Source organism: Mustela putorius, unplaced genomic scaffold, assembly GCF_011764305.1.
Source record: "Mustela putorius furo isolate JIRA1106 unplaced genomic scaffold, ASM1176430v1.1 tig00003834_pilon_pilon_pilon, whole genome shotgun sequence".
Classification (NCBI taxonomy): Eukaryota; Metazoa; Chordata; class Mammalia; order Carnivora; family Mustelidae; genus Mustela; species Mustela putorius.
Window position 1 is genome coordinate 114,549,578 of NW_025421987.1, and position 26,309 is coordinate 114,575,886.

The following is a 26,309-nucleotide window of genomic DNA, read 5'->3' on the forward strand; positions in this document are numbered from 1 at the left end:
GTGCATCCGAATTTGAGAAGACTTGTGCCAGACACATTACCTAGAAAGGCCTTCTGTGACCACCCTGTCTGAAGGAGCCCATCTCCACCCACATTGTTACATCAGTTTCTTCTTAGTCTTCCTCGCACTGACTGTGATCCGAAACAACCTTTTTCACAGGCTAGTTTCTTTGTAATAGTTCTGTACTCTATTAAAATTTAGTTTTCGGGGCACCCAGGTGGCTCAGTCAGTTAAGCATCTGCCGTTGGCTCAGGTCATGATCCCAGGGTCCTGGGATCAAGTCCTACATCGGGCTCCTTACTCAGTGGGAGTCTACTTCTCCCTCTCACTTTCCTTCTGGGCTCTCCCTCCTTCCTCCCTCCCTCTATCTCTCTCTCAAATAAATAAATAAAATCTTAAGAAAAAAATGTAGTTTTCATCAGGGAACAGGCTCTGCCTCTCTCCTGCGTCACATCCCTAACACGTGTAGTGTGAGTGTCTAATACTCAGTAAGTTCTCCAGAAATATTTGAGGGATGGATAGATGAATAAGTGAATGTAGAAATGATGTCCAATTTAGCAAGTTTTATTATTCAGAGAGAGAAAACAACATAGCCTTCTTGCTTTTTCAGAATCATCAGATCATAACTACCATAGCTGCACATCTCAGGTGTACATTCTGATGAATAGATTGTGTGGCTCTGTTGTGCTTGATTTAAGTCAAAGACAATTTAACTTGTGTTTACCCAAGTCAGTTCCTTCTCAGAATGTGTTCTTACTGCTGGTGTTGAATGGCCCTTTCACTTCAAATAGAATGCTATTGGTCGATTTCCTGTTCTTCTGAGTTTTCTGTTTATCTTCAGTTTCTGGGAATCGCAATTTGGTCAATATTCTAAGATAACTAAAGGCATTTAAAAAAAGGCATTTTGAAAAAAATATATGTACATATTCTCCAAAACATTAAGCCATTGATCAGATATTAGTTACATCTGAGATGATTTTTGTATACTTTCAATTTCCATTTTCAATGTGGAACATTGTAATAATGTTCCCTTCACTTTCTGAAATATTTTGCCTGCTTTTTTATTTGTTTGTTTGTTTGCATAATGGAAGAAACATATGCAAAAATCCTAAGAGAGAGCAGTTGTTTAATGGGAGAACTGTTGTAAAAATTGCCACTTTTTCTGAGGACACTGACTTCTGCCTCCAGGAGATCTATACCAACTCTTTGTCAAAACTGTGGTGAAATAAGAAATGAAGAGCCCAGGCAGATGCTTAAAGTGATTAAAGAAACTTTATCTCATCTATATTATCTATATTAAAAGAAAAACGTCCTTTGGGTTTTCTATACATTTTCACTATCATCATTTCCTTAAAGGCAAATAGTGAAAGCCAGGATTTATCAACCAAGTTGCCTTTAAAGACCATGGGATAATAAGATGAATGAAATCTTGTGAAAGACTATGGTGGAGACTGAGGCCTAATACACATGGCATGCTTCACAGAGTCATTCCATTTTAAAGAAAATTTTTAAATATTTTATAACCAATTAAAACATACCTGTGGACTGAATTTTTTCTTGTAACTGTCATCCTTGGACAAATCATTATGAAATTAATAACTTATTAGTCTGATTCTTCTAAAAAGTATTATAGTTTTATTACTTCAAGAATAGAGACATGATTTTAACCATTTTGGGAGATGAATTTAACATTCAAACCCTTTTGCAATGGAATGACCAACTAATTGAGACTCTAGACAAATGGGTATTAAGAAGATTAATGAATTCAGGCTGAGAATTTTAAAAAGTCATATAACCTGACTTTCTCTGGCTGGATATATGCATTCTTAGTGATATTCTCTATATCCAACAGAATTCACCTGGTCATTTGTATTAGGGAATGTTCCCAATTCAGGGATTATAGTTGTCATACCACTGTCATGAATGATATGGTACAATTTCTTTGGACAAGCTGGAAGCCATAGGACAGAAAGATCTGCAAGTCTCTGTGTCTCTGGCCTCAGCCTCTTATGGAGAGGCCTACTTGGGACAGGCAGGATATTGTGGGTTTGCGCTGCAGAGGGTGGTGGTGTGGGAGTGGTTTCCCCTTTTGCATTTTGTTTTATATGGGTTAGTATGGTGATGGCTTTGCCAATGTGAGAAAAACAGACTGTTGAGAGCCAAGAGCTTTAGTGCCAGCCTTTCAGAGAAGTGGTGGGAAACATGGGGTACCCTGAGGAGGAGGGCCTGGGTCCCTAAATTTCAGGAGATTTGAGTTTAGCTTCTGCCTCTTACATCAGTAAAAATCAGCAGTCTATCCCAGCTAGCTTGTTTGCAGATAAGGAGAATGTCTGGGAACCCACTGAGCAATCCTGCTTGTCTCCACAATGGGCTTCCCCCAAATTCCATGAGGCTTTGAGTGTATTTGTTTGACACATTTTGTGGGGAATGATTTGGCTCAGGGAGAACATAGACATTTCACTAGATAAATGTCTACTGAAATGTTCACCTAATTGCTTCAATTTCTTGAAATTATATGGTAACTCAATTTTATTTAATCTACTTTAAAAATACATCTTTCAGTTCTTGAGAAAAATATGTACAGACTCAATGTGGAGAATCAAATTTTTTTGCCTAAGTATTAGCATTTCTTAGCAAACATTCATATTAATGTTGATGCAAGATGGGAGGTGAGATGAATATTTACTAGCTAGAAAGCTGCTAAAATGACTGATTATATTGAGGAGAAACTTCGAAGTTACAAATGGTGCTTATGAGTTCATTGGTCTGTGCTTTTGTTTCTTTATTGTGTTCCTTTTCCCCTCCTAGACTCTGAGCTGTGTGAAGGCAGAGGCCATGTCTGATTCACTTTTGAGTGAATTTAACCAGAATGGAGGTTAAGGTGGGCACATGAAAAACTAAACTAAATGGCCTTGAGAGATGAACTTGTGGCTATTTGGAATCAGTTTAGAATGACTTCTTAAAATTTATTTATTGAAAGAGAGTCTCTGAACTAGGGAAAGTCCAGAAATAATCTAAGGTTTAGTAGGCAAATGGGGGTTTTTAAGCATTTAGGAGGTCATAGGTAGCAAGGTAAAATAAAGTAGCAAAAGAGGCAGAGATAACAAAAGTAATGAAAAGGAAAATAGCAGCTTCTAATGGTCGATGAAGAAAATCGGTGATCATTTATAAAAAGGACAAAATGAGATATTCCAGATATATCTGACACAAAATGTATTATTTATTAATATGACCCAAGTGACAAGATTAGTAAACAGGCCTACTAGGTGGAACATGAAAGCACGCACATTATCAGACAGTATGAGAGACACATCTGTGGGGGGTTGATCTCTCCAGAAAGTGGTTTAGAGGAATGTGATCACTAAGAAAGGTACTCCGGAACATCCAAAGGAAGGTGTGATACCCAGCAGAGAAGGGCAGGATACAACAAAGCTGAGTCACATTGGAGCACGGTATTAAGAAGTAACCATTAGAATGGCTAAATGTCATGATTTTGGTTGACTTCTCAAGTATCTACTCACTCCTGTGTTGAGGATGCCATAGTGTGAGCTGAGATGAGTCATTAAGTGATGAGCCCAAATGGGACTCCAGCTGTATTTCACCTTGCAATAGAATTTCAGCAAAACTGAATGATAGATTAACAAAATTACAAGGTTAACAGATTATTTAACAATTTATTTATATATATTACATCATAAGGACAGAAAAACAAACCATACCATGAGCTCATGACTTTTGAATAAATAGTCTAGCTTTGTATTGAAAAGGGAGGTTGGTTAAATTAAGGTTAAAATGAAAATTGCTCCTAATAATGTTCTGTCATTACCTTCTGTGAAAGAATAAGATAAGCCCAAAGCTGATCTCCTGAGGATAAGGTGCTCTGGAAAACTGACTTGCAATGAATGGTCTTGTCTAACTGTAAAGTCCCTTGGGAAATGCTGGCTACCAGTGAGTAGGAAAGGACTATAGGGTATCCAAAAATTCTCACACAACCAAAACAAAAAACAAAAACAAAACAACAACCACAAAAAAAAACCAAAACAACAACCAAAAAAACCCCACAAAAACCAGGAGCATGGTGAATGAAGGGAGTTTCTCAAAGGCTTGACAGAATCTCCTCCTCAATTAGATCAGGTTATGGCAGCCATGGGGCAACATGAGAACCTGAAATTCAAGAACGCTTATCGATATGCACAGAAGTACTGCTTCCTGGTCGTTTTACTTTGTGCTATCATTTCTAGATTTGTGGGTAGTTGTATGCATTATTTACATTAAGAAAGGCATGTATTTGCTGGTGGCTTTTCATAGTGACTGTTGTTCTTGTGCAATCACACACGGTTAGAATCAAAATAGAACCTCTTATGGTTTGTCTGGGGATAAAAATATATGTTTATAAAAAATAAAAAATTAAAAAAAAAAGAGAGAACCTCTTAATCTGTGAGGATAACAAATGATAGTGATGAGAAGAAAAATTAAATGAATCAGATTATCTAGTAGCAAATAAGAGCTACTGTTTGACCTAATGTCTTGTGGTTGGTAATAACTACCCAGAATTTTATGTTGAAAAGCCTGTTGAGGTGGCGTCTTGTCTCACAGGGGAAAGATGCTAGAATCAATTATTGAACTCTGTCAAGGCCATAGTGAATAGGAGAACAGAAGGTGGTAGTCACAAGCAAGCTAGAGATTTTCCACACCTGCTGTTGAGGAAGGAGTTATCATTTTTATAATAAGTAGAAAATTAAAAATCTCAACTTTCTCTTGTGGGGACAAACCATTGATACAAAACAGTATATCTTTCACATATTTTTGAGATGAAAACAATCCATCCATTGTGGTATATAGTTGAATTCCTATAATTATAAAAACAATAAATCGTAAATTTAGGAAGAACTGATGATCTAGAGAGAAATCCCAATACAGAATACCTAAAATTGCTGCATTAAAGAAAGAAATTTACAATATGGCTGTGCTGGTGGTACAGTAAAGGAAAGAATTAGATTTGAGGAGCAAAAGGAAAAGGTGGTATGTTGGAGTTGTGAGAGAAAAGAGACAAAGCCGAGGTCCTGAGCGGAGTGAGAGATCAGATTGCAGACAGCAGCATAAATCTAGAACAACCAAAAGATGACATTGAGAATGTCACATGTGGTAGGGGGGTGAGGGACCCCAAAGGAGAAGACTGGTTTACTGAAACCTTGGATCTGGGTAAAGCATGAAAAAAGAAAAGAACATCTTTTATAAATAAATTCCTGAACACAGTGTCACACTTACTTAGATTTGGGACTGAATTTATAATATCTGCTGGATATTGAGTAAACCTAGTTGAAAATTTTATTCAAAGTAATTGTGGTCCATGGGGTTACCAGGCACACAAATCTTCTCCAGTTGGGTATTTCTAATTGCAGTTCTAAAAGAATCCTCAGAGACAAAGTTCCAAGGAACATGAACCTACAGTGAAAACTCATCATGAACATGAGTCATCAGTAAAATAAGAAATCACAAAATTGAGTCTTCAACCTGTAGATATTAAAATTATCAGACAGGAATTTAAGTATGCTCAATTTATTTAAAGAAAATCCAAGAGTACATATAAAATATGAGGGAGGGACAAAGACTATCAAAATAACACACGTATTTGAAGAAACAAATAGAACTTTTGTAAATGATAAAGATAATTATTAAAAATAAACTCAATGAATAGGATGGCCAGCCGGTTAGTCACAGAATAAGAAAAAAATCAGTGCATCAGAAGAGGAAAAAATCCAATGTATACAACATATTATACATAAAAAAAAAAAGTCAAGAGAAATAGTGGCTAGAGTAAAAAGACCTAAAATATGTGGACTTTTAGAAATCAAGAAGAGAACAGTGGATAACAAATTATTAAGGATTTTCTAAATTAATGCAATTCAATATTCAGATTTAGGAAGCCCAACAAATCTGAACAGAATAAATATAAAGAAATCAAACCAAAAATGTCACCATGAAACTAAATACTAGATGCAAAGAGAAGATCTTAAAAGCAGGCCTAGAGAAATGACTTTATCTGCAAATGGAAGCCAATCTGACCGGCAACTCTCCTTTCAACACAACAAAAGCCTGAAGAGAATTCAACACTGTTTTCAAACTGTTGATAAGAATCAGTGCCAACCTAGAATGTTTTATCCACTTGAACTCTTGAACAAATGGAGATAACAGAAACTTTAGCTAAAAACATAGATCATTTGCTAACAACAATACTTTCCTATTAGAAACTTTAGTGTTAGAAATGAACAAGAGGAAATGACAGCAGATACAGAAGAGATTAAGGAGGTAATATAATTTTTAAAAAACATCATGCCAATAATTTTTCAAAATTAGATGAAATGGAAATTTGTAGAAACATTTTAAAAAATTGACTCAAGAAGAGAAAATAAATTTTAATTATCTTGAATTAAGCCTATCAATCACTTGCTTAAATATTTTCCCTATAAATATTAAACTCAAATGATTTTATGGATGAGTATTCCCAAACATTTACAAACACATAAACTTAATCTTCAACAAATTCTTTCAGGGGATAGAAAATTTCTATCATCTTAGCACTAAAACCAGCTAAGGACAGATTGCAAAGCTTGGGAAAGACAATGACAAGCCAATCTTACCATAAATGTAGATGCAAAGATTCTAAATTAAAACAAACTGAATCCAACAATGAAAAAAAACAATAAAAACATTCTGAACAAGTTGAATTTATCACAGCAAAGGAAGTTTCAACATTAGAAAGCCTATTAATAAATCTACCATATTAAGTGATTAAAGGAGACAATATGGTCAGGAGTCCCACCACAGTACACATTAAAGATATTTTTGTAGAGTTCATGGCAGAAGTACAAATAAGGGAATCGTCTGCTTTTTGAGCAAACTTATGTCTACCAAAACATTAAAAAAATAGCCAATATAATAATTAATTGAAACCCCAAAAGTATTTCCTCCAAAAATCAGGATCAAGATAAATAAACACATTGTTCCAACCATTTCTGTTTAACAATATGCAAGCAACTCTGACTAGTAGCATAAGAAGGGAAAAGTAAAAGTAAAGATTGTTATAAAAGTAACAAAATGGTCATATTTTCAAATGATATAATTGCTTACACAAAAAGCCCAAAACAAACTACAGAGAAATTACTGATATTTATTAATGAATTTAACAAAATTGACAATTCCAAGAAAATATTCAAAAATATTCAGTCAATTACATTTCTGTTAATGAGCAATAAACTGTAAATAAATATAACTTTAAAAATTCTATATGTTATAGTAAACAAAAAAGATTATTAGCAAAAATATGCCTGAACCTAGGAAGAAAATTTTGTTCTTATTGAAAGATATTAAAGAATATCTAAATAAATATCTAAAAATGTTCGGTAAAATATTTATGTATCAATCAAATTTTAATATCACAAAAACATCAACTAACCCAATGGTTGGATGGATCCAATGAAATTCCAGTGAAAATCCTGCATCTCAACAAGATTTTTTTTCTTTTCATTTTTCTTGTTTGTATTTTTTATGGAATCCAGCTAGGTGACTTTACAATTTGTATGAAATAACAGAATTGCAAAAATAGCTGACAGTTCTGACAATGATGACCCAAATAGGGAAGCGCATATCAGTAGTTATAGTGAACTTATTGTATAATACAGTGTTGTAGACAAACATATCAATTAAAAAATGAACCAATAGCATAGGGGGTCCAGAACCATACATGTACATTTGTGAAAACCTGATACATGACAGAGCTTACATTGTATGCTAATGTTGAAAATGTGGGCTATTTAATAAAATGAACCTGGAAATATTAAACATTCATTTATAAATAAAATATTTGGATTCCTATCTCACATGATAGACAGAAATCAATTCAAAGAGATTTAAGCAAAATTTTTTTAAAGAAAGAAATATAGGTAAATCATCTCTACTGACTCTGTTGTAGTGAAGGTTTTCTTAAACTTGATACTAAAAATATAACATATTTGATGACATTAGACTTGGAACTCTTATTTATTAAAAAGACAACGCAGTAAGAACAAAAAGGTGAATGATCACTAAGTGGACAAATGCCCGTGGGAAAACTTAATGGTGGAATAGCTAGACCTGGAAACCACCTGGGTACGTGATACAAGGGTCATTTATCTAAAAGATAGAAGTTAGATCACTCGAGATACTTGGCAGAGGACTTGAATTATTTTCTTTTTTATATATATAAAAGATTTTATTTATTTATTTGACAGACAGAGATCACAAGTAGGCAGAGAAGCAGGCAGAGAGAGAGAGAGGGAAGCAGGCTCCCCGCTGAGCAGAGAGCCCGATGCGGGGCTCAATCCCAGGACCCTGAGATCATGACCTGAGCAGAAGGCAGAGGCTTTAACCCACTGAGCCACCCAGGTGCCCCTTGAATTATTTTCTAATGACAGAATATGATGAAAGCTTCCATGAATGCTGCAAAAGGGTCTCACCAGTGGGCACAGATGCAGATAAAAAGGCTACCAGTGATTAATACATCAGATATTCGAGAAGCTCAGTTGTGTCTCTCAAGCCAGTCCTCCACACATGAGAGAAGAGCACTTCTCCATATAATCCGAGTGTGTGCAGAGGTCCCCCTCACTTAGGGAAGTAGCAGTCTTTCTTTTCATGTAATCCATTTTATAGTTTGACTTAGACAACTGTGGAGCATAGCATCCTCAGACTGAACGCAGTCCTCTCTTACCATTCTTGGCTCCCCTGGGCTAACACAGCTTTAGTCAAAGGACTTTCCTGCACTTTGTATTGCCAGACAGTAACAAGGGCCCGTTACTCAGGTATCTTTGGGAGGCAGAGATGTACGATTGGTATACAATGTAAGTTCTGCCATAGGTCTATAGACCAATTATAGGTCCATCTTTCAAAAGTCTGTAGAAGATACTTGCAATCCCCTACAAACAGGTTAATAATTAGTATCAAGATTTTATGTAAGGAAGTGTGCCTGGGTCGCTCAGTCGTTTAAGCGTCTGACTGGTTCAGGTCATGATCTTGGGGTCCTGGGATAAAGACCCCAGGTGAGGCTCCCCACTCAGTGGGGTATATAATTGTCTCTTTCCCTCTGTCCCTCCCCCCACTCATGTGCTCTCTCTCTCTCTCTCTCAAATAAATAAACAGAATCTTTTTTAAAAAGCTTATGTAAGGAATTCCTACAAATAAAAATATAACTCGATATAAAAAAATGTCAATAGACACATGTCAAAGGATATGAAACATGAATTGGTCATAAACACATCAAAAGACTCAACCCAATTACTAATCAGGAAAGTTCAAATTAAAATCAAAGACATAGACTTTCAAACCTACCCTACTGGCAAAAATGAGCACAGGACACAACTGGCTGTTTTACTTATTGGATTCTAATTAAGCCATAAAAAAAAAAAAAAAGAATGAAATCTTGCCATTTGGGAGAATGTGAATTGTGCTAACTGGAATAAATCAGTCAAAGAAAGATAAATATGTGATATCATTCATATGTAGAATTTAACAACAAAACAAATAAGCAAAGGGGGAAAAAGGAGAGAGGAAAATCGAAATACAGACTCTTAACTATAGAGAACAAACTGATGGTTACCAGAGGGTAGGCGGGTGGAGGGTGGGTGAAACAGGTGATGGGGATTAAGGCAGGTACTTGTGATGAGCACCAGGTTTGTATAGAATTGTTGAATCACTGTATTGTACATCTGAAACTAATATTATATGTATGGTAACTAACTGGAATCTATATAAAAACAGCAACAACAGAAGACTCATTGAAAGATAGCTATAATGATGCTAAATAAAAAAAAATAGGGGCGATTCATTCAGTTTATTACCTTAGATAATTTTGACATGCTAACAGTGGCTGAGATTTGTGGGTAAAATATGACATTATTCTAGTAAAGAAGCAGGAAAGGCATTCACCATTCCAGCTAAGTAGACATGACTTGATTTTAGTGGCTAATGTATCCCTCAGAATTTCCCTTCTTGTCTGTTCATTTAGTCAGGGAATATAGCTTTCACTTCTAAGTTAGATATTATTAAGTTCACATTTAAACATAAACCTTAATGTGAATATATATGTCAGTGTTTATTATTTTAATCTAATGTTTCCCAAAGAGGCTCCGTAGCTCAGGGGTTAGAGCACTGGTCTCGTAATGTTTCCCAAAGAGTAATAGAAATCATGAATATCGCTGGTAGTGCACAGTGATTTCAAAGGACACCCAAACACCTCTTAAAGGAAAATATTATACCATACTAATATATAGATTAGAAAATGCAATCAGTGCACAGGAATTATTAAAATGGTCTAAGTACAAATAAGTGAGTTGTTTGGAATTAAGTGTTTTAAAAATATGTGCAAATATTATGTAAGTATGACAAAGTCAGGAAAATAATATTTAAATAAGGGTAATTTGGGATACATTTATCAATTACAGGAAGACTCGCTGCAGGGTAGGAAAGGTGATGAACACAGAAAATGGAAACATGGAGTTAACTTCTAAAGCACTCCTCCAGCGATTGATTTGTTTACTGGAAACTCACCGGGAAATGTACGTTCCCACACTGGGGCATTTTTGTCATGCAGCCGTGTTTGATTTCTGTAGTTTAGAAAACAAAAAGCATACTTGCTTACCATAGGAATTTTGGACTTGTGGGTACTCATTAATATTTACAAATTTAGTTTTAAGGGTATTTGAGAGTAGAGATTATATAAATTTTTTACATTTTGTGGGGGAAAAAAAAAGTTAAATAATCCAGTGACTCTTTTATGAGAATCCTGGGAAAAGATTTCCTTTAGGTCAGGATAGGAGATTTGAAAATTTATTTATAGCTACTATAATTATTATATTCAACCGTATTTGCCTCTTTTTAATTGAGCTAGTAATTTAATAATAATATTTAATAATATTAATAAATTAATAATATCAAAATTTTAGCTCTTTTGAGCTTCCTTTTGTTCTTTTCTACCCTTTGCCTAAATTCTTTTTACTTTGAAAAACCTTCCTAATCTATAATTTTGTAAGTTGCCTTAAATGTTTTTTGGACTAAAAATGATATCTAACATTACTGAATGGTTACCATCAGTCAGCTGTACTTCTAAATGCTTTTCATACACTTATAAACTTAATCTTGTCAACAACTCCATGGAATAGGTGATATTATCATCAACGTGTTTAAAAGTTAAGTAGGATGCCCATGGTTACAAAGCAGGTAAGCAGGCAAGGTAAGGACTCAAACCCAAGTCTTCATTAGCTTTAGAGATTGAGGTTCTTTAATTTCTACATTAGAGGGTTTCTATATCATGTTATCAAGGAATATGTAACTGTTGTATCCATTATAAAAATGTCACAGATTCTGGGGCACCTGGGTGGCTCAGTGGGTTAAAGCCTCTGCCTTTGGCTCAGGTCATGATCTCAGGGTCCTGGGATGGAGCCCCATGTCAGGCTCTCTGCTCAGCGGGGAGCCTGCTTACCCTCCTCCCCCCTGCCACCCCGCCTATCTCTCTTCCTGTTGTGATTTCTGTCAAATAAATAAAAAAATAAAATCTTTAAAAAAAAAAGTCACATATTCATGAAAAAAATGAGGCAAATACAGAAAAAAACCTGAAGAATTACATGATCCCTAGATTCATTATACAAACAAAATCCCCTTGCATTCTTTCATAATGTGTCCATTCCTTTTTCTTTGTAAATTTCAGTACATGTTTTTAAAGCAATATTCCCATTCGATAATAATACTCACGTAGAACTTCATTCCCTCCTATTGAAGTTAAAGACCATTTTATCATGCTAGGATCCCTTAAGAAGGAAGAAAACTAAAACTGAAAGGCCTGCTATCAATAAGGTACTCTTACCCACCAATTATCCCATTAAATTTTCTCAGAAAAAGCACTTAAAAATGTGAAAATGAATGAGTATTGCTTTATATGCTTTAGGGCCATTAGAAAATCATGTAATTCTTCTCTTCTGAATAAACTGTGTGTTTTTCTGCTTACTACTTAGGTTCTCCCTATCCCCAACCCTATAATCATATTTGCCATTTTCCTTTAAGCCCTTTTGGAGTTCATTCTACTCCTTTTGAGCCTAGAACAGTACATACTAATGTGTATTATAGCTCATCAATACTGAGTTTAATAAAAGGATAACTTCTAAGTGCCTGCATCTTATGTGTTCCACCCCATCAGGATGGCTGTTAAAGATAGTTTTGACTATCATTCAGTTCGTGAGCCACCATGATCCTTGAGATAATGTCTATCTTTCAATCTATACTCAGTCATTTGTGTCATCCTATAATTGCAAAATCTGTAATAACTCCTTCCATACTGAACTTCAATCTGATAGTTTTTCATCACTTAAGAATATATCAGCTTTCAAGATATACAGTCATTTACCTATCTCCCTCTCCTTTCTGGGATTAGTGCAGCCAGAAAGCGTCGATGATGAATATTTCTATTTACGATACACTTACGGCCTGAAAATAAAAACTTCAGAAGTTCCAGAGGCAGAGCGAAGTCTACATCAAGAAACTGGCTGGTTAAATGTATGTAGTTCCAAAATGTCACGAAAATGACAGTGAAAAAAGATATTTTAACAAAAGGCATAAACCTATAGGTCAAAAATAATAGCAATAACATTTTAGAAACTGAAAAGCAAATCGATGAGTACAGACTGCCTGAATGGATCTGGGAAACCTAAATCCTGACCAATAGTGCCAGAAGGTCAGAAGCAAGGTGATTTCTACTCTTGCGCCTTCCAAAAGCTCAAGAAGAGTTCCCTTTGAAAGCGCCAATCACTGTAAAGCTAAAACACAAAAGTTCTTTGAAAGCATTTTAAGAAGCAGCTAAATCCACAGATTTCTTCCCTTACTTTGTGCAACCAGAGAACTGTCCTTTCCAAACTATCAAGTTCTGGGAGGAAAGCAAGTATTAGTGGGATCTGGGTGAGAAGGAGAAAAAGCAAGATAGAGAAGACGACTTTGGGTTCTGGTCTGGTCACAAGGTGACCTTTCAGAACTGTCCTGAGTTGGAGAAAGGGCCTGGACATTCACACTCATCAATTGCTGTGGACAGACTGTGCCCACAAATAGTGATGGTCGTCGGCGAGTGAGCCTGTTCGACCATGGGCACTTCCAACAACTGGAAAATAGACCTTCTGGTCTCGAAGGCACAGCACACTCTAATAGGTGTCCAATACACTTCCCCACTCTTGCTGAAAATGTGAGACTTATCCTTTTGTAAGGGTGAGATTGAAGGTCTCTGGACTGAAGAAAATGGGCACATTTGAGGTACAGGTGCAGTACTAAAAAAGGAGGAGATAAATGTGTACATCGCAAGTCCTGGGACCCCAGTCCACTTTTTCGTCTTGGGTCCTAGAACACTAGCAGCCCAGTCTATACACTATGTTGATAAGTGTTTGGAAGGATCTTTTCAAAACAATCTGGACAGCGTAGGAAGAAAGCAAATCCTGAATGCAGGATTTGCTCATGGAAATGGCTCAGCCACATCACCCCATAACAAGGAACAAATTTGGCACATCTTTCTTATGTGCTTAGCTCTTCCTTTCAGATTTTTCATGGTCTACTCTTAAATATGAGCAGATATGAAAAAGTGCCTGGACATCTGCTGAAATCTTTTAATATGAAGGATATGAGCCAATATAAACACAGATGTAAAATCTACCTGGAGTAAGAAGAAACTCTTTAGGAATTAAATATTAATAAAATATTAAATATTAATGTTAAATATTGAATATTAAATTCAATATCTCTAGGCACATAAGAATAGATACTAAATCTGTGAGATAAATAGAGGATGAAGTAGGAAAAGAATATAAATTTTTAAAAAATTAAATTCCAAATTTTAAGAAAGTTCAGAAATTTTTAAAATAATGATTTTTTAAAAATTCAATAGAAATATTGAAAGATCAAGTTGAGGAATCTTTCAGAAATTAGAGCAGACTGACAAAGATGTGGAAAATAGGAAAAGAAATCAGATTAGAGGACCATCTAGGACTGCACTGTCCTAGCATTTTCTGTGATGATGGAAATGTTCTGTTCCTGTGCTAATTCAGTATGTACTAGCTCCATGTGGCTATTTAATACTTGAAGTGGGGCTAGTGGGATTGAGGAACTGAATTTAAAAATCTATTTAATTTCAATTAATTTAAATGTAAATGTGAGAAGCCACAGGAGTCTAGCTGCTGTGATATGGAACAGCACAGATCTAGGAGGTTAAGCAACTAGGTATAAAACAGTATCAAAGAAAAAGAGAGAAATAGGAAGAAAATGAAACTAGAGGGAAGGAATCTATTATTCAATTAGTACAAGTTTCTAGAACTGAAGGATGTGGATTTCCACACTGAAATCTCATAACACTCCAAACATAAAGATGATTCTTTTTGGCTTCCAGAAAAAAACGAAAAAGGGCAACATACAAGGGATCAGAAGCCAGAATGACTATGGACTTCTTAAAAGTTTTACCAGAAGCTAGAAAGCAGTAGAGCATTGCCTTAAAAATTGGAACCCTAGTGCACTGTTGGTGGGAATGCATAATAGTGTAGACTGGAAATCAGGTGTGGAAATTCTTCAAAAAATTAAAATAAAATTACCATATGATCCAGCATTTTTATTTCTGGATATTTATCCAAAAGAATTGAAATCAGGATTGCCTCTGGGTTTGCTGAGTCAGTTAAACATCTGCCTTCAGCTCAGGTCATGATCCTGGAGTCCTGGGATGGAGCCTTGCATTGGGCTTCCTGCTCAGTGGGGAACTGCTTCTCCCTCTTCCTCTGCTACTCCCTCACCCTTCTTTCTCTTGCTCACTCTCTTTCTCAAATAAATAAAATCATTAAAAAAAAAGAAGAAGAATTGAAATTAGAATCTCAAAGAGATATTAGCACTCCTGTGTTGACTGCTGCACTATTCATAAGAGCCAAGATATAGAAACAACTTAAATGTCCACTGATGGATGAATGGATCTAAAAAAATCTGGTATATACATACAATGGAATATTATTTAGCCTTTAAAAAGGAGTTTCAGCTGTATGTGACAACCTGAATGAACATTGAGAACACTCTGCTGAGTGAAATAAGGCAGTCATAGAAGGACAAATTCTGCATGATCCCACTTACATGAGATGTCTGAGTCCATAAACTCAGGAAAGCAAAAAACAGAACAATGGTTGCCGGGGGCTAGGGCTGCTGCTAATCAACCAACCTAGAATCTATGTCCAGCCAATTGCCAATAAAATCAAGGGTATTCCTCAGACATGAAAGGTCTCTGCTTCCCCTCTATGCACCTTCTCCGAGGAATTTACTAGAAACTGTGGTGCACCAAAATGAGGCGGTAAACCAAGAAAAATGAAGACATAAGATTTAGCAAATGAAGATGCAATCTGAGAGGAGACATCCTGTTTTCAGGATGACGGCTCAGGATGAGAGGTGTCTCCTGGGTTGAGCGAGCCATCCTGCCTAGATCAGAGCAGGCAGAAGTCTCTGGGAGAAGTCTTCAAGATTAGTTATAATCCCACCTGCTGCATCAAACTTTATTGAGGGAAAATTCACATAATTGGTGAAGAGTTTATTATTTTTATTAGTGATAAATAGATTTTTATTAGTGATAAATAGAAAACAAAACAAAACAAAATCCAGATGATTAACAACTCCAAAGAAAGAAAAAATTTGTGTAGTGAAGAAAAAATATTTATTATTCACCAATGACTCAACTGCTACAATATTGTGAACACTGAAGACTGCTCTAACAAAAGTAACTATGTAACAATACTGGGAGTGAGGGGAGCTGGGAAGAGGTTGTGTGTGCTTAGGGGATGGGATATAAAAGAATTAAATTCTCATCTTTTATACTCAGAAATAAGTCGGTAGTGCCTAGAACTGAAAAATTAAGAAAGTGGCAATATAGATATTAGAAGTGATTATTTAAAAAACAAAAAATAGCCAAAGACATGAAAAGTTTTGTTTCTGATACATGAAAAATTGGATGAGAGGATCTAGAAAACTCTGTTTTTCTAAGAGCTGTTGGACTATTGATAGCCACATGCACGTGTAGCTTTGATTTTATTAAAGAAAAAAAATTAATGTTTAATTAACTGCACCAGGTGCACTCAGAAATTGTTAATCAACCTTCTGCTCCGTCAGCACTCATCCAAACCTGCCCTAATTTGTTGGTAAGTGATGAGAAATTTCCTGAAATCTTTGGAAAAACCTAAACAAAACAAAGTAAAACAAAAAGCACTGCCTTTTCTCCCTGTCAGGTACTTAAGTTGATGAGATGATGCTTAATAATCGAAAACAAACAAACAAAAATCCTGTATTACTCAAAAGGGAAGAATGACTTTCGAAAGTTGTCCTTATACGAAGAGTCCGTGTGTGGGTCTCTGTTGGGTGCCGGCAGGCATGCTGGTGGGAGAGTTCAGCCTTTACTAAGGTATCCAACTTAGGTCTAACTCCAAAACCAGAAGGGGACATTTCATTCTAAAAAACAAGCCAAATCAGGACTGCATGGAGGCAGAGTGGGGAGCACTGGAGGAGGCTCCCTGAGCACCAGAGCCAGAATTGTTGCCCCATCTTCCTTACCCATAAAGTGAAGCAATATGCAAGGTGTGAATGGATGGCGCTTGGGTTCATTGTACACATCAGGAGGTGCCATAGTTTCAGAATTAAATATTATAGATCAGAATTAAATATTATAGATCATTTATGTCCTTCAGTTTTCAGCAAAAGATCCATTGGTCAAATGTTTCTTGGATCCACCGAGGGGAAAAGTGCTTCTGTAAAGCCTGTAGATTTTCTAATATATAAAAACAGGGAATTTCCCCTCAATTTTTCTCAAATGATAATTAGAATTTATATGGTCTCATGCTAGCTGGCCTCCAGTTGATCTTCACATAACAGCTTTAAGTGAGAATTTCTCCTATCTGACCTAAGGCCTGGGTGACCTCATTGCCTGATGAGAGTCTGAGCAATCACCTTTCAGGAGAAGGGTATTTCAAGGTCTGTCAGCTCAACAAAATAAAGCTTGGACTGATTCCACCATAATGTTTATATTTGGGTGAAATCTAGAATGTCACATGAAATTCAATTCCCCTATGGCAGAAGTTTCAAATGATCAAAGAATCCACGTATTTTCAGAAATTCCAATGAGCCCTACTTCAGTCTGCTTGGGCTACTCTAACAAAATTCCATAGACTGGGTGGTTTAAACAATAGACATCTGATTCTCACAGTTTTAGAGGCTGGAAAATTTGAGATCAAGGTGCCAGCATGATCAGGTTCTAGTGACAGCCCTCCTGGGGGCTTGCACATGCTGCTTCTCATGGTGACTTTAATGGAAGGTGCCAGGATGGGAGAGCTCTGGTCTCTTCGTCTTTTCATAACCCACAAACTCATCACAGGGGCTACCCCCTCGTGACCTCATATAAACCTAATCACCTACCAAAGGCCTCACTTCATACCATCACATTGGAAGTTAAGGCTTCAACATATGAATTTGCAGGGGACACAAACATTCATTCTCTAACAAGCCCACACATAATGAGACCCTGTGAGTGTTGCCTTTGTTTCTAAAAGAAGCTCAAGGTTTTCATGATGTTGGGTTTTCAGCCTCACTTGTGTACATGACCGGCAAATCGTGAAGATTTCTGTTTATATTTCTACAGGGAGTTGTGGTCCTGCACTGGCCTCTGGGTGATTAAATACCTCATCTCAACGGGGTCCTGCAAGGACAAATTATCAACAAACCTCAAAGCACTATGCCAAGTGCTAAAATCACTCATCTTCCCTCCTTCCCAGATCTCTATCGCCTTTAGATAGAAATTACCCACACTAAGTAGTTTGTTAAGAAAGGTATAAATGATCACTCTTAGTTTGATTTCTTTGATAACTGAAACAGAAAAGTGGTTTCAGAAGAAATGACATGAATTTGTTCCCCCTCTTCATTTGAAAAATAGTAGTCTTTAATTTCATAAACAGACAGTGAAAGACATTTTTGTCTTCAAGGGACCAGTTCTAACTGATGAAAACAAAGTCAAATCAAACTATAAAAAGAAATAAAACAATTTTCTCTCTATATGGAGTAACAGTATTATCAAGTCTGTTTTAAAGATGAGAAAAAATGGATGATTCAAGTTATTGATTCTCTGGTTCTCAGTGATCTTTCCTCCTGAGATTCCCCAAACACAAGATTTAGACAGAAAATGCTTATTTAAAATAATACGTATATTTTTTATGCTATTGAATTGTCACAGACACAGTGCTGTGACACCAGATGTCCCACTGAAGGACTGAAGGGTGGGTTCTAGAGGTGTTGCTGTCTGACAGCCCTGAGCTGCTAGCTCCCTCCAGGGGTTACTTGAGCTGAAAGGACCTATCCAGGGAGGCGAGGCAGCTCTTCCTGGGCAACCCTCATCCAATGACTGGTCAATGGTACAGGAGAGTGAGTTTGAAGACCTAGTTCTATCCTGGTACTTGGGTTAATTCTGAAGGATACTCCCAGCTCCAGAACTCCTCGGCTTTGTTGAGACTGTAGCACAGCCCTACTTTTCCCTCTCTGTCCAGTCTTGCTTTGTTCCCTTCGGGGTAGATGTTGACCCTGAGGACACTCCCTAATGATTCATCTGCCTAAATGCAATTCTCTGCTTCAGTCTGCTTCCTGGGGAACTTAACCCACTCTCTCTCCCTCTCCGTTCTTCTCTCTCTCTCTCTCTCTCTCTCATAGCAAATTTGCCTGCCATTACCATGAAACCAAGGATTAAATTAAATTCAAGGGCGCAAGGCAGACTGCCTTAATGTAAACTCCGGTGATGCTATCAAGCAAACATTAGTAATATGAGCAACAGGGTCAAACCTGGAAATAACACCAAATCACAACTCTTTCGGGTTCAAGTGGAATCAGAATGTGACAAGATTAAAATTTCATACTAGCCAAATGCTTATTTTCTAATCTCTCTTTTAGCTTTGGCAAGCTTGGTTGTCTTTTGACTCAAATAACCTGAGCTCAGTGGTTTTCAAACTTTTTCCATCTGTTAGCATTGTTCTGTCTTGCCACCCCCCAGGGGGTCCAACTGCAAGGGCTCCTGCTGTCAGAGACACTAATGAGAGTGAACCTTCACTTTTGTATAAATTACTGAAGGAGTGGGAAAAGGTGTCTGAAGAAGGGCATTATCAAACTTGACTGTGGAAACATTATTTGGAGGTTTAATGGTGTTTCATAAAGTCAGAAAGCACAAATTCTTACGTATACTGTTTCGAAGCTTAAGATTTAGCCAAAAATGGTACCCCTAGATTCTTTGTCTTACATATCTATTCAGCAAGAATCATTAGACATCTAGAGACACATGGGTGAAAAAGGAAAATTCTTGCCTTTGCATAAACCACTGTCTACTGGGGAGTGACACCAATAACTAAAATACATTGTTCTATATAGTAAAGCAGAGCTGCAGAAAAAGGTTTTTTGAGAAAATGATGTTATTACTTTTGAGTAGGAATGGGAGAGGAAGGGAGGCATGAGGGGAAGGCTTCTCAAAGGAGATGACCTTTTCAGAAGAAAAATATTTGCATAAGATGGTGGGAAATAAACCAAAACCCAGAGTCTTGTAACAAGCAGCCACAGCCTTCTTGGAAGCACTGAGTGTAATAATTGAGCTAGAAACTGCATGGAAATCCGGTGTCCATAGCCACAGTAGAGATGGCGTGTGGCCATTTGTTTTGCCATGGGGCTTGATTTTGGGGGGGGGGGGCGGATTAAGTGTCTGCCCTCCCCATAATCTGTGTTCACTTGGGGCTTGCTTATTGCTTTAACTAGCTTTTTGGATTTTTTATGTGCAAGAATCTCCTGGGAGGGAAGTATGGGGACTTCGTACATCAGAAATGTTAAAATATGTGTCAGACAGGGCTATGACTCTGTTTTCTAGCTTCTAGTAGAGTGCTTGCCACACAGTAGGCATAGATTTGAAAAGCAACAACCGCCACCAACAACGTATTTTGGAATGTAAGAGTGCGCAAACAAATAATACACTGACTCTTAAGGCGTAATGGGGCGAGAGAATTTTCCTTGTGTTCATTCTTTACCTAAGTAAAATTCCAGTCTCACTCTACATAAATAACTGTTATAAAACTAGTTAATTGTATGACTTTGATTGGTTAGCTTTTGCCTACTTGTTAAAAAATAATGCCTTCCTTAACCTAAAGCAAATCATTATTTTTGTGAGATAGGTGCAGAATTCTTACCTCAACAAAGTGCTGCCAAATCCTATCCAGGGATGGATGGAAAATATCATGTAATGTCAATATAAAGAATGTCATTTTTGTGTTACTTATGGATTCTTGTAACTTAGGAATCATAACAGCATTGCTTTTATGAAGTCTCCGAAGAGAGGCTATGAGAAAGGGGTTAGCAAGTCTGGACGAGATGAAAGCCATCAGGAGGGTAAGAGTCTCTTGAAGTGAGAATAATAACCGGCAGATCAACACATCCATATTGACAAGATAGATTGCTGTTCTTGAGTTCAAAGGGGTCAGTTGTTACAATCTGTTTCTTAATGGAGTAATTTTACAAGTAAGTCGTAAACGTAAACATAACATGGTGATGTCTTCATATAAAATTGTTTTTAGTAAGTGGCTTGAATAAAACGGGATTTATAATTGTTTCACGATAAAAGACCTATAGGGGCACCTGGGTGGCTCAGTGGGTTAAAGCCTCTGCCTTCGGCTCGGGTCATGATCCCAGGGTCCTGGGATCAGCCTCCCATCTGCTCAGCAGGGAGCCTGCTTTCCCTCCTGTCTCTCTCTGCCTGCCTCTCTGCCTACTTGTGATTTCTGTCTGTCAAATAAATAAATAAACAAAATCTTAAAAAAAAAAAAAAGACCTATAAATCCAAGATGAAAAAAATGGATTTTTTTAAAATTACGTTTTAGGAGGAACACAACCTGGGAGATTGACCCCTACCCAACATTTTTTAAAAACTCCTTGCAGTTAAGACCCTGTTACGATTTTCCTCTTCACTCTAGACTGATCCTTTAATCTACTGTGCCTTTTGCTTTTTCCACCATGACACTTTGTATCATCTAGAATGCCATCTTTCCGCACTCTCCCTCACAAAATGACCCATCCTGTGCTATCGAGCACCATTTCTCCCACTGTTAATTCCTTTGTGAGTGTTCTCTCCTTCCTCTGATCTTTTAAATACATACCATGTTTGCCTCTCATATCCAATAATAATAATAATAATAATCATGAGAGTTAATGTCGATTGAGTGGTGACCATGTGTCAGGAACTATTCTAAGCATTTATATGGGTTTCATCTCATTTAATTATCACAAAATGCCAGTGAGAAGGTACTATTCTCTTTTTGTTTTTAGAGATGAATACATGAAAGCCCAATGAAGGTAAGTAATTTGCCTAAGGTCACATAGCTAGAAAGTGGTGAAGTAAAGATTTGAACCTATACAGTCTGGTTCCAGAGCCAAATTATTAGCCTCCCCACAATTTTGCCTGTTATCTGAACTTTTTGCATATTAGTTATATTTTTAATCATTTTTATTGTGTGAATGTCCTGGACGTTTTTGGGGCTCATGTCCATCTTGTATTCATTTGCCCAATTCCTTGTGTTGTATCGGGAAGGAGGAGATCCTCTATTTCTCTATTCTCAGACCATAACTCTGGTGGAGCTTGCCCCATTCCTCTTAGATTACAGAGGTAGTGTCTGACTCAGCCTTGGCCAAGTTGAGCTGTATCATCCTCACAAAACTGGGGAGACACACAACCCCAGGGCCAAGAAATCATGAGATTCAGGCATATGTACTTTCTGCTAGATTTGAAACTGAGATAATGCAAATTCTTAGAGCCTTTCTAAGAACTAAGTCAATCCAGAGCCTGGACCAAAATTCCTTTCTTCTGCTCTTTATCGGAGTTAATTGGGATTTTCTAGATTTTTTTCTTTTTCAAACTGGTTTAAGATTGCCAACTTTTTCCAGATTAAACAGTGATTTTTTAAAAAGCAAAGACTGACTTTCTCAAACTCCCTTCTGCACAGTGTTTTGTTTGTATTTAGATATCTTGCATAATATTAATTGAACCCATTGGAAATCAGCTGAATCAATATGCTAAACAAAAATTCATGCTAAATGTACTGCAAATTATATGCAGACTTAGGTTTAACTTTGCTGTGAGTTAAACTTTTATCTATTTATTTGAAATCATACATTCAAAAATCTATGGATAAATTTATGGCATTGAAAAAAGCTAAATTACTTTCATTTTTATCCCTTCTATTTTTCCTTCTATTTCTTTCCTCTTTTCAAAACATAAGGAAAACAGGGCTGTGTGATTGGTTTGCTGCAGAAGATTCTATAACATGCTCTGGTGGAAGGAACACTGACTCAGAAATGGGAAATTTGGCCATCTGTAAGCCTGAGTAGGCCTTTAATACTCTGTTAGGCTTGGGCTTGAGTTTCCTCATCTATACTTTGAATGTACTAGATTATATCTCTTCTTGGCATTTACTTTGTTAAAAAGAGTGTGAGCTATCTCTATATAACATGTTTCTACACTTTGGTTCTTTCAAGGAAATCCTTCTGATGTCATCAGTAGCCAATCAGAGCTTCTGGTCATGTGATATTAGTAAATATTATTCTAGCTAAAATGTAGATTAGGAAAGTATAATATAATTATGGCTCTAGGGGTATTATGATGATAAAAATTATTTGTCCTTGGTTTTATGCAATATTAAAATTAGCTCAAGGAACTTATTCTAAGTTCACAGCTTTCATGGACCATAAAATTGAAACTGTGGAATAGCTGGGTGAGATGTTCTAGAAGATCCCTTCCAGCTGCTGCTTCCTGTGAAAAGACACAAGGCCACAACATGGAGTAAGCCTTGTATGGTACCTTGTGTACTATACATGGGGCCTCTTTCCCCTTGTTCTAGATACCTATTCTTTTGGTATTGGATGGGTTCTAGTGTCCAGGTTTTCTTGAAGATACTTGTCTTCCAGAACTGCTCTTGGTTACTTGGGCTTCATGAGGACATGCTGGCTTGTGAGCTGTTCTAGAGCCTCAGGAATAAGAGTGGTGGTCTTAAATGGAGAACCTATCGGTAGTTCAGGCCTCCAACTGTAGGCTGTGTTAAACAGTTTGGTCTTTATTCTTCATTCTTTGATGGGCAACTCCTCTGGTAAGTCATATAATCAGAAGGGAGTTTGAAGTTTATGGTTGTCTGAGGACAGCTTTCCTCTGTTTCATGATTTTATCTGGTGCAGGTCAGTGTGCTAACTCTAGGATATAGTAAAGAGATCCCAAGAGTTATAGGTTCAAGTCGTATCTCTGGGTCAGGCATTTTGCTTCTCTTAATTGCAGTGTCTCTAGCTACTGTATAAAATCATTAGACTAGATAATTTCTTAGGTGTCTTTTATGACAAGGATCTGTAATTCCATAGTCATACTACCTGACAGGAAATCTTGTAGTATGCTGGGTCACAGAGCCTGTTTACAGACCGTGGACTGCAGAACTTATATTTCAGATCTTCTGTCTGAAGAAGAATAGGAATCTCTGTACATTTCACCACATTCAGTATTTACCAGCCAGAAAAACTCCTATTCTGACTTGAGTTCTTGTAACTGAGGTGTATGTATACACTTTCTTTTTCTGATGCTCCCACAGAGTCAATGGGAAAAACCCAGTAAATAGCTTTGTGGCTAAGTGAAGAAGCACTCACTAAGGAGTGTGATGTCTCAATGGTCATACGAAGTTTCTAAAGGTCCCTGGTTACCTTATGGTCTTATTCAGGGAGAAGGAAGACAAAAATAGACTTTAGTATGTGTATTGAATTTAGTGGGAATTTGCATTTCAATGCCAGTCATTAAATCGTTTGATTCTCATAAACCCTACATTCTATGGAGTGTTTGATGTTACATAATGGTGAATGAATAGAATTGAGAAATATTTGAACTTCAAATGTACTTACTGGTGTGCTTTTTTTTTTTCTTTAAACCACCTACATACATAAACCTAGGATCAATTATGCAAAGTTTAATTTTTAAAAGTTATGATAAAGCTGGGCCATTATACGTTCTCCTTCTTTAGTGAGTTAGTTCTCAAGAGAGAATATATTTGGGAAAATGGTTAGTTCAAATTTTCATTCTCATTCGCTCTTTCTCATTTGATCTAGATCAAGGATCAGCACACTTTCTCTATAAAAGGCCTGATAATAAATATTTTAGGTGTTATGAGTCATATGTAGTCTCTATCGAAACTACTTAATTCTTCCATTATAGCCAAAAAGCAGCCATAGACAATATGTAAACAAATAAGTGTGGTTGTGTTCCAATAAAACTTTATTTACAAAAATAGATGAGTTTGTGGACCAGAGTCTGCAGATTCCTGATCTAGGCAACTAATTAACAAGAGATTCCTCCCTCCCCCACTCCCCAAACTAGATCATTTTATACTAGAAATGGCATTGGAACAGGAGATCTGAATTATGGCACTTCTAATTTCTAGACATGATACCCTGGAAACTCTCACTCATGTGGGTCTTATTTAAGTCATTACATTCAGCACTTAATATGTGTTAGCTAAGTGCTAATGAAATTGTTGTGCCTTATATTTTGTGTCATACTTTAACTATCAAATCGCAGGAACCTCTGTAGTTTTAAAAAAAAGTGTAGTCAGGGTGCCTGAGTGGCCGAGTTAAGCAACCAATTCTTCATTTCAGGTTGTCACCTAGGGGTCGTGGGATTGAGCCCCATATTGGGCTCTGCACTCAATGTGGAGTCTGCTTGTGAGTATCTTTCCTTCTCCATCTGCCCTTAATGCTTGTGCTTTCTCTCTCTCAAATAAATAAATAAGTAAATCCTTTTAAAAAAAAAAAGCATAGGTCACTTTTGGACTCACATCAATAGGACCATGTTTCTGGTCTAGAGAAGAGGGAGGAAGGAAAAGAGCTCCTCCATATGGTCCTGGAAGTAGTCATGTTCTAGATTCATTAAAAACATGGCAAAGAATTTTACAGTGTTAAAACTGGGTAGTGAAGTGTTAGTACCAAAAATGGTAAAGAAAATGATATTTCATTTTCTGATTCAATAGGTAGGAGGGAGAGGCACGTCTGTGTGAGGAGGCTTAAGGAGACACTAGAGTCAAACTGGTTGAGTATTAGAAGCCCAGGAGAGTGGTGGATACAACCAGGATAATAAGAAAAGGAAATCTGTGAGCGCTACAAACCGTGGTCAGCTTCTTTCTTACCTAAGAGTTTCTTTTATTGAACTGTTAGTTTTGCCAGCTCTTGTCTCATAAAGCTTACAGATGCATTTCCTGGCATCTAACACATGGTTAATAAAGGCAGAACCATAAAATATTGTTGACATAGGGAGATCATTTGGGGGTCTGTTTGATGACTAAAAAAGAATAGTTTGCTACCATGTTGACTCATCTGGAATGCTTTAGCATGCCTCACAAATTGTTCTTTTGAATTAACTTTATAATCTTAATTTAATTAAAGAAGCATAAAGTCAATCTAGAGATCCAGGCATTTTATCTTAGATTTTACTGAGGTTATTACAGATTCAAAATCTGGATGCAAGTGAATGAGATGCTATTACTTTTCTTTTAAGGAAAAAAATTAGGAGGCTATCATAGTATGCCACTATGTTTGTGAGAATTGCTTCAAAAGAAAGCAGTTCTTGTAACTGAGGTGTATGTATACACTTTCTTTTTCTGATGCTCCCACAGAGTCAATGGGAAAAACCCAGTAAATAGCTTTGTGGCTAAGTGAAGAAGCACTCACTAAGGAGTGTGATGTCTCAATGGTCATACGAAGTTTCTAAAGGTCCCTGGTTACCTTATGGTCTTATTCAGGGAGAAGGAAGACAAAAATAGACTTTAGTATGTGTATTGAATTTAGTGGGAATTTGCATTTCAATGCCAGTCATTAAATCGTTTGATTCTTATAAACCCTCATGCTCATGGTAGCAATTTTATCAGAGTATTAGATCATTATTTGTGAATTGATGGGCATAACTGGAGAAATAGGGACCAATTCACTATCTCTGAATTGAATACTTAATGTTACACTGATTATTAGAGCATGACCCAAATCTTTAAAAAGGATTAAATCATTTATTGATATCAAGTCATTTGAATACTATGTAACTTTATTTCCTTATTTTGTAAAAATAAATACACCTAAAATTTTCCTTAGGAGTAGTTCATCTTTTGTGTATGGATGGGTATACCTTCTTATGATTAAATATTATGAAAAGG

The 26,309-nt window shown here is 36.6% G+C and overlaps 1 protein-coding gene across 1 annotated transcript in view; it reads left to right on the forward strand.

Moving 5' to 3' along the window:
* Nucleotides 1-26,309, forward strand: part of KCNH8 (potassium voltage-gated channel subfamily H member 8) — a 253,019-nt gene that overhangs the window by 42,032 nt on the left and 184,678 nt on the right. Inside the window, exon 3 of the mRNA XM_045088951.1 lies at nt 24,974-25,006. Within this exon, the coding sequence (XP_044944886.1) occupies nt 24,974-25,006 (33 nt within the window). The remainder of the gene's footprint in view (nt 1-24,973; nt 25,007-26,309) is intronic.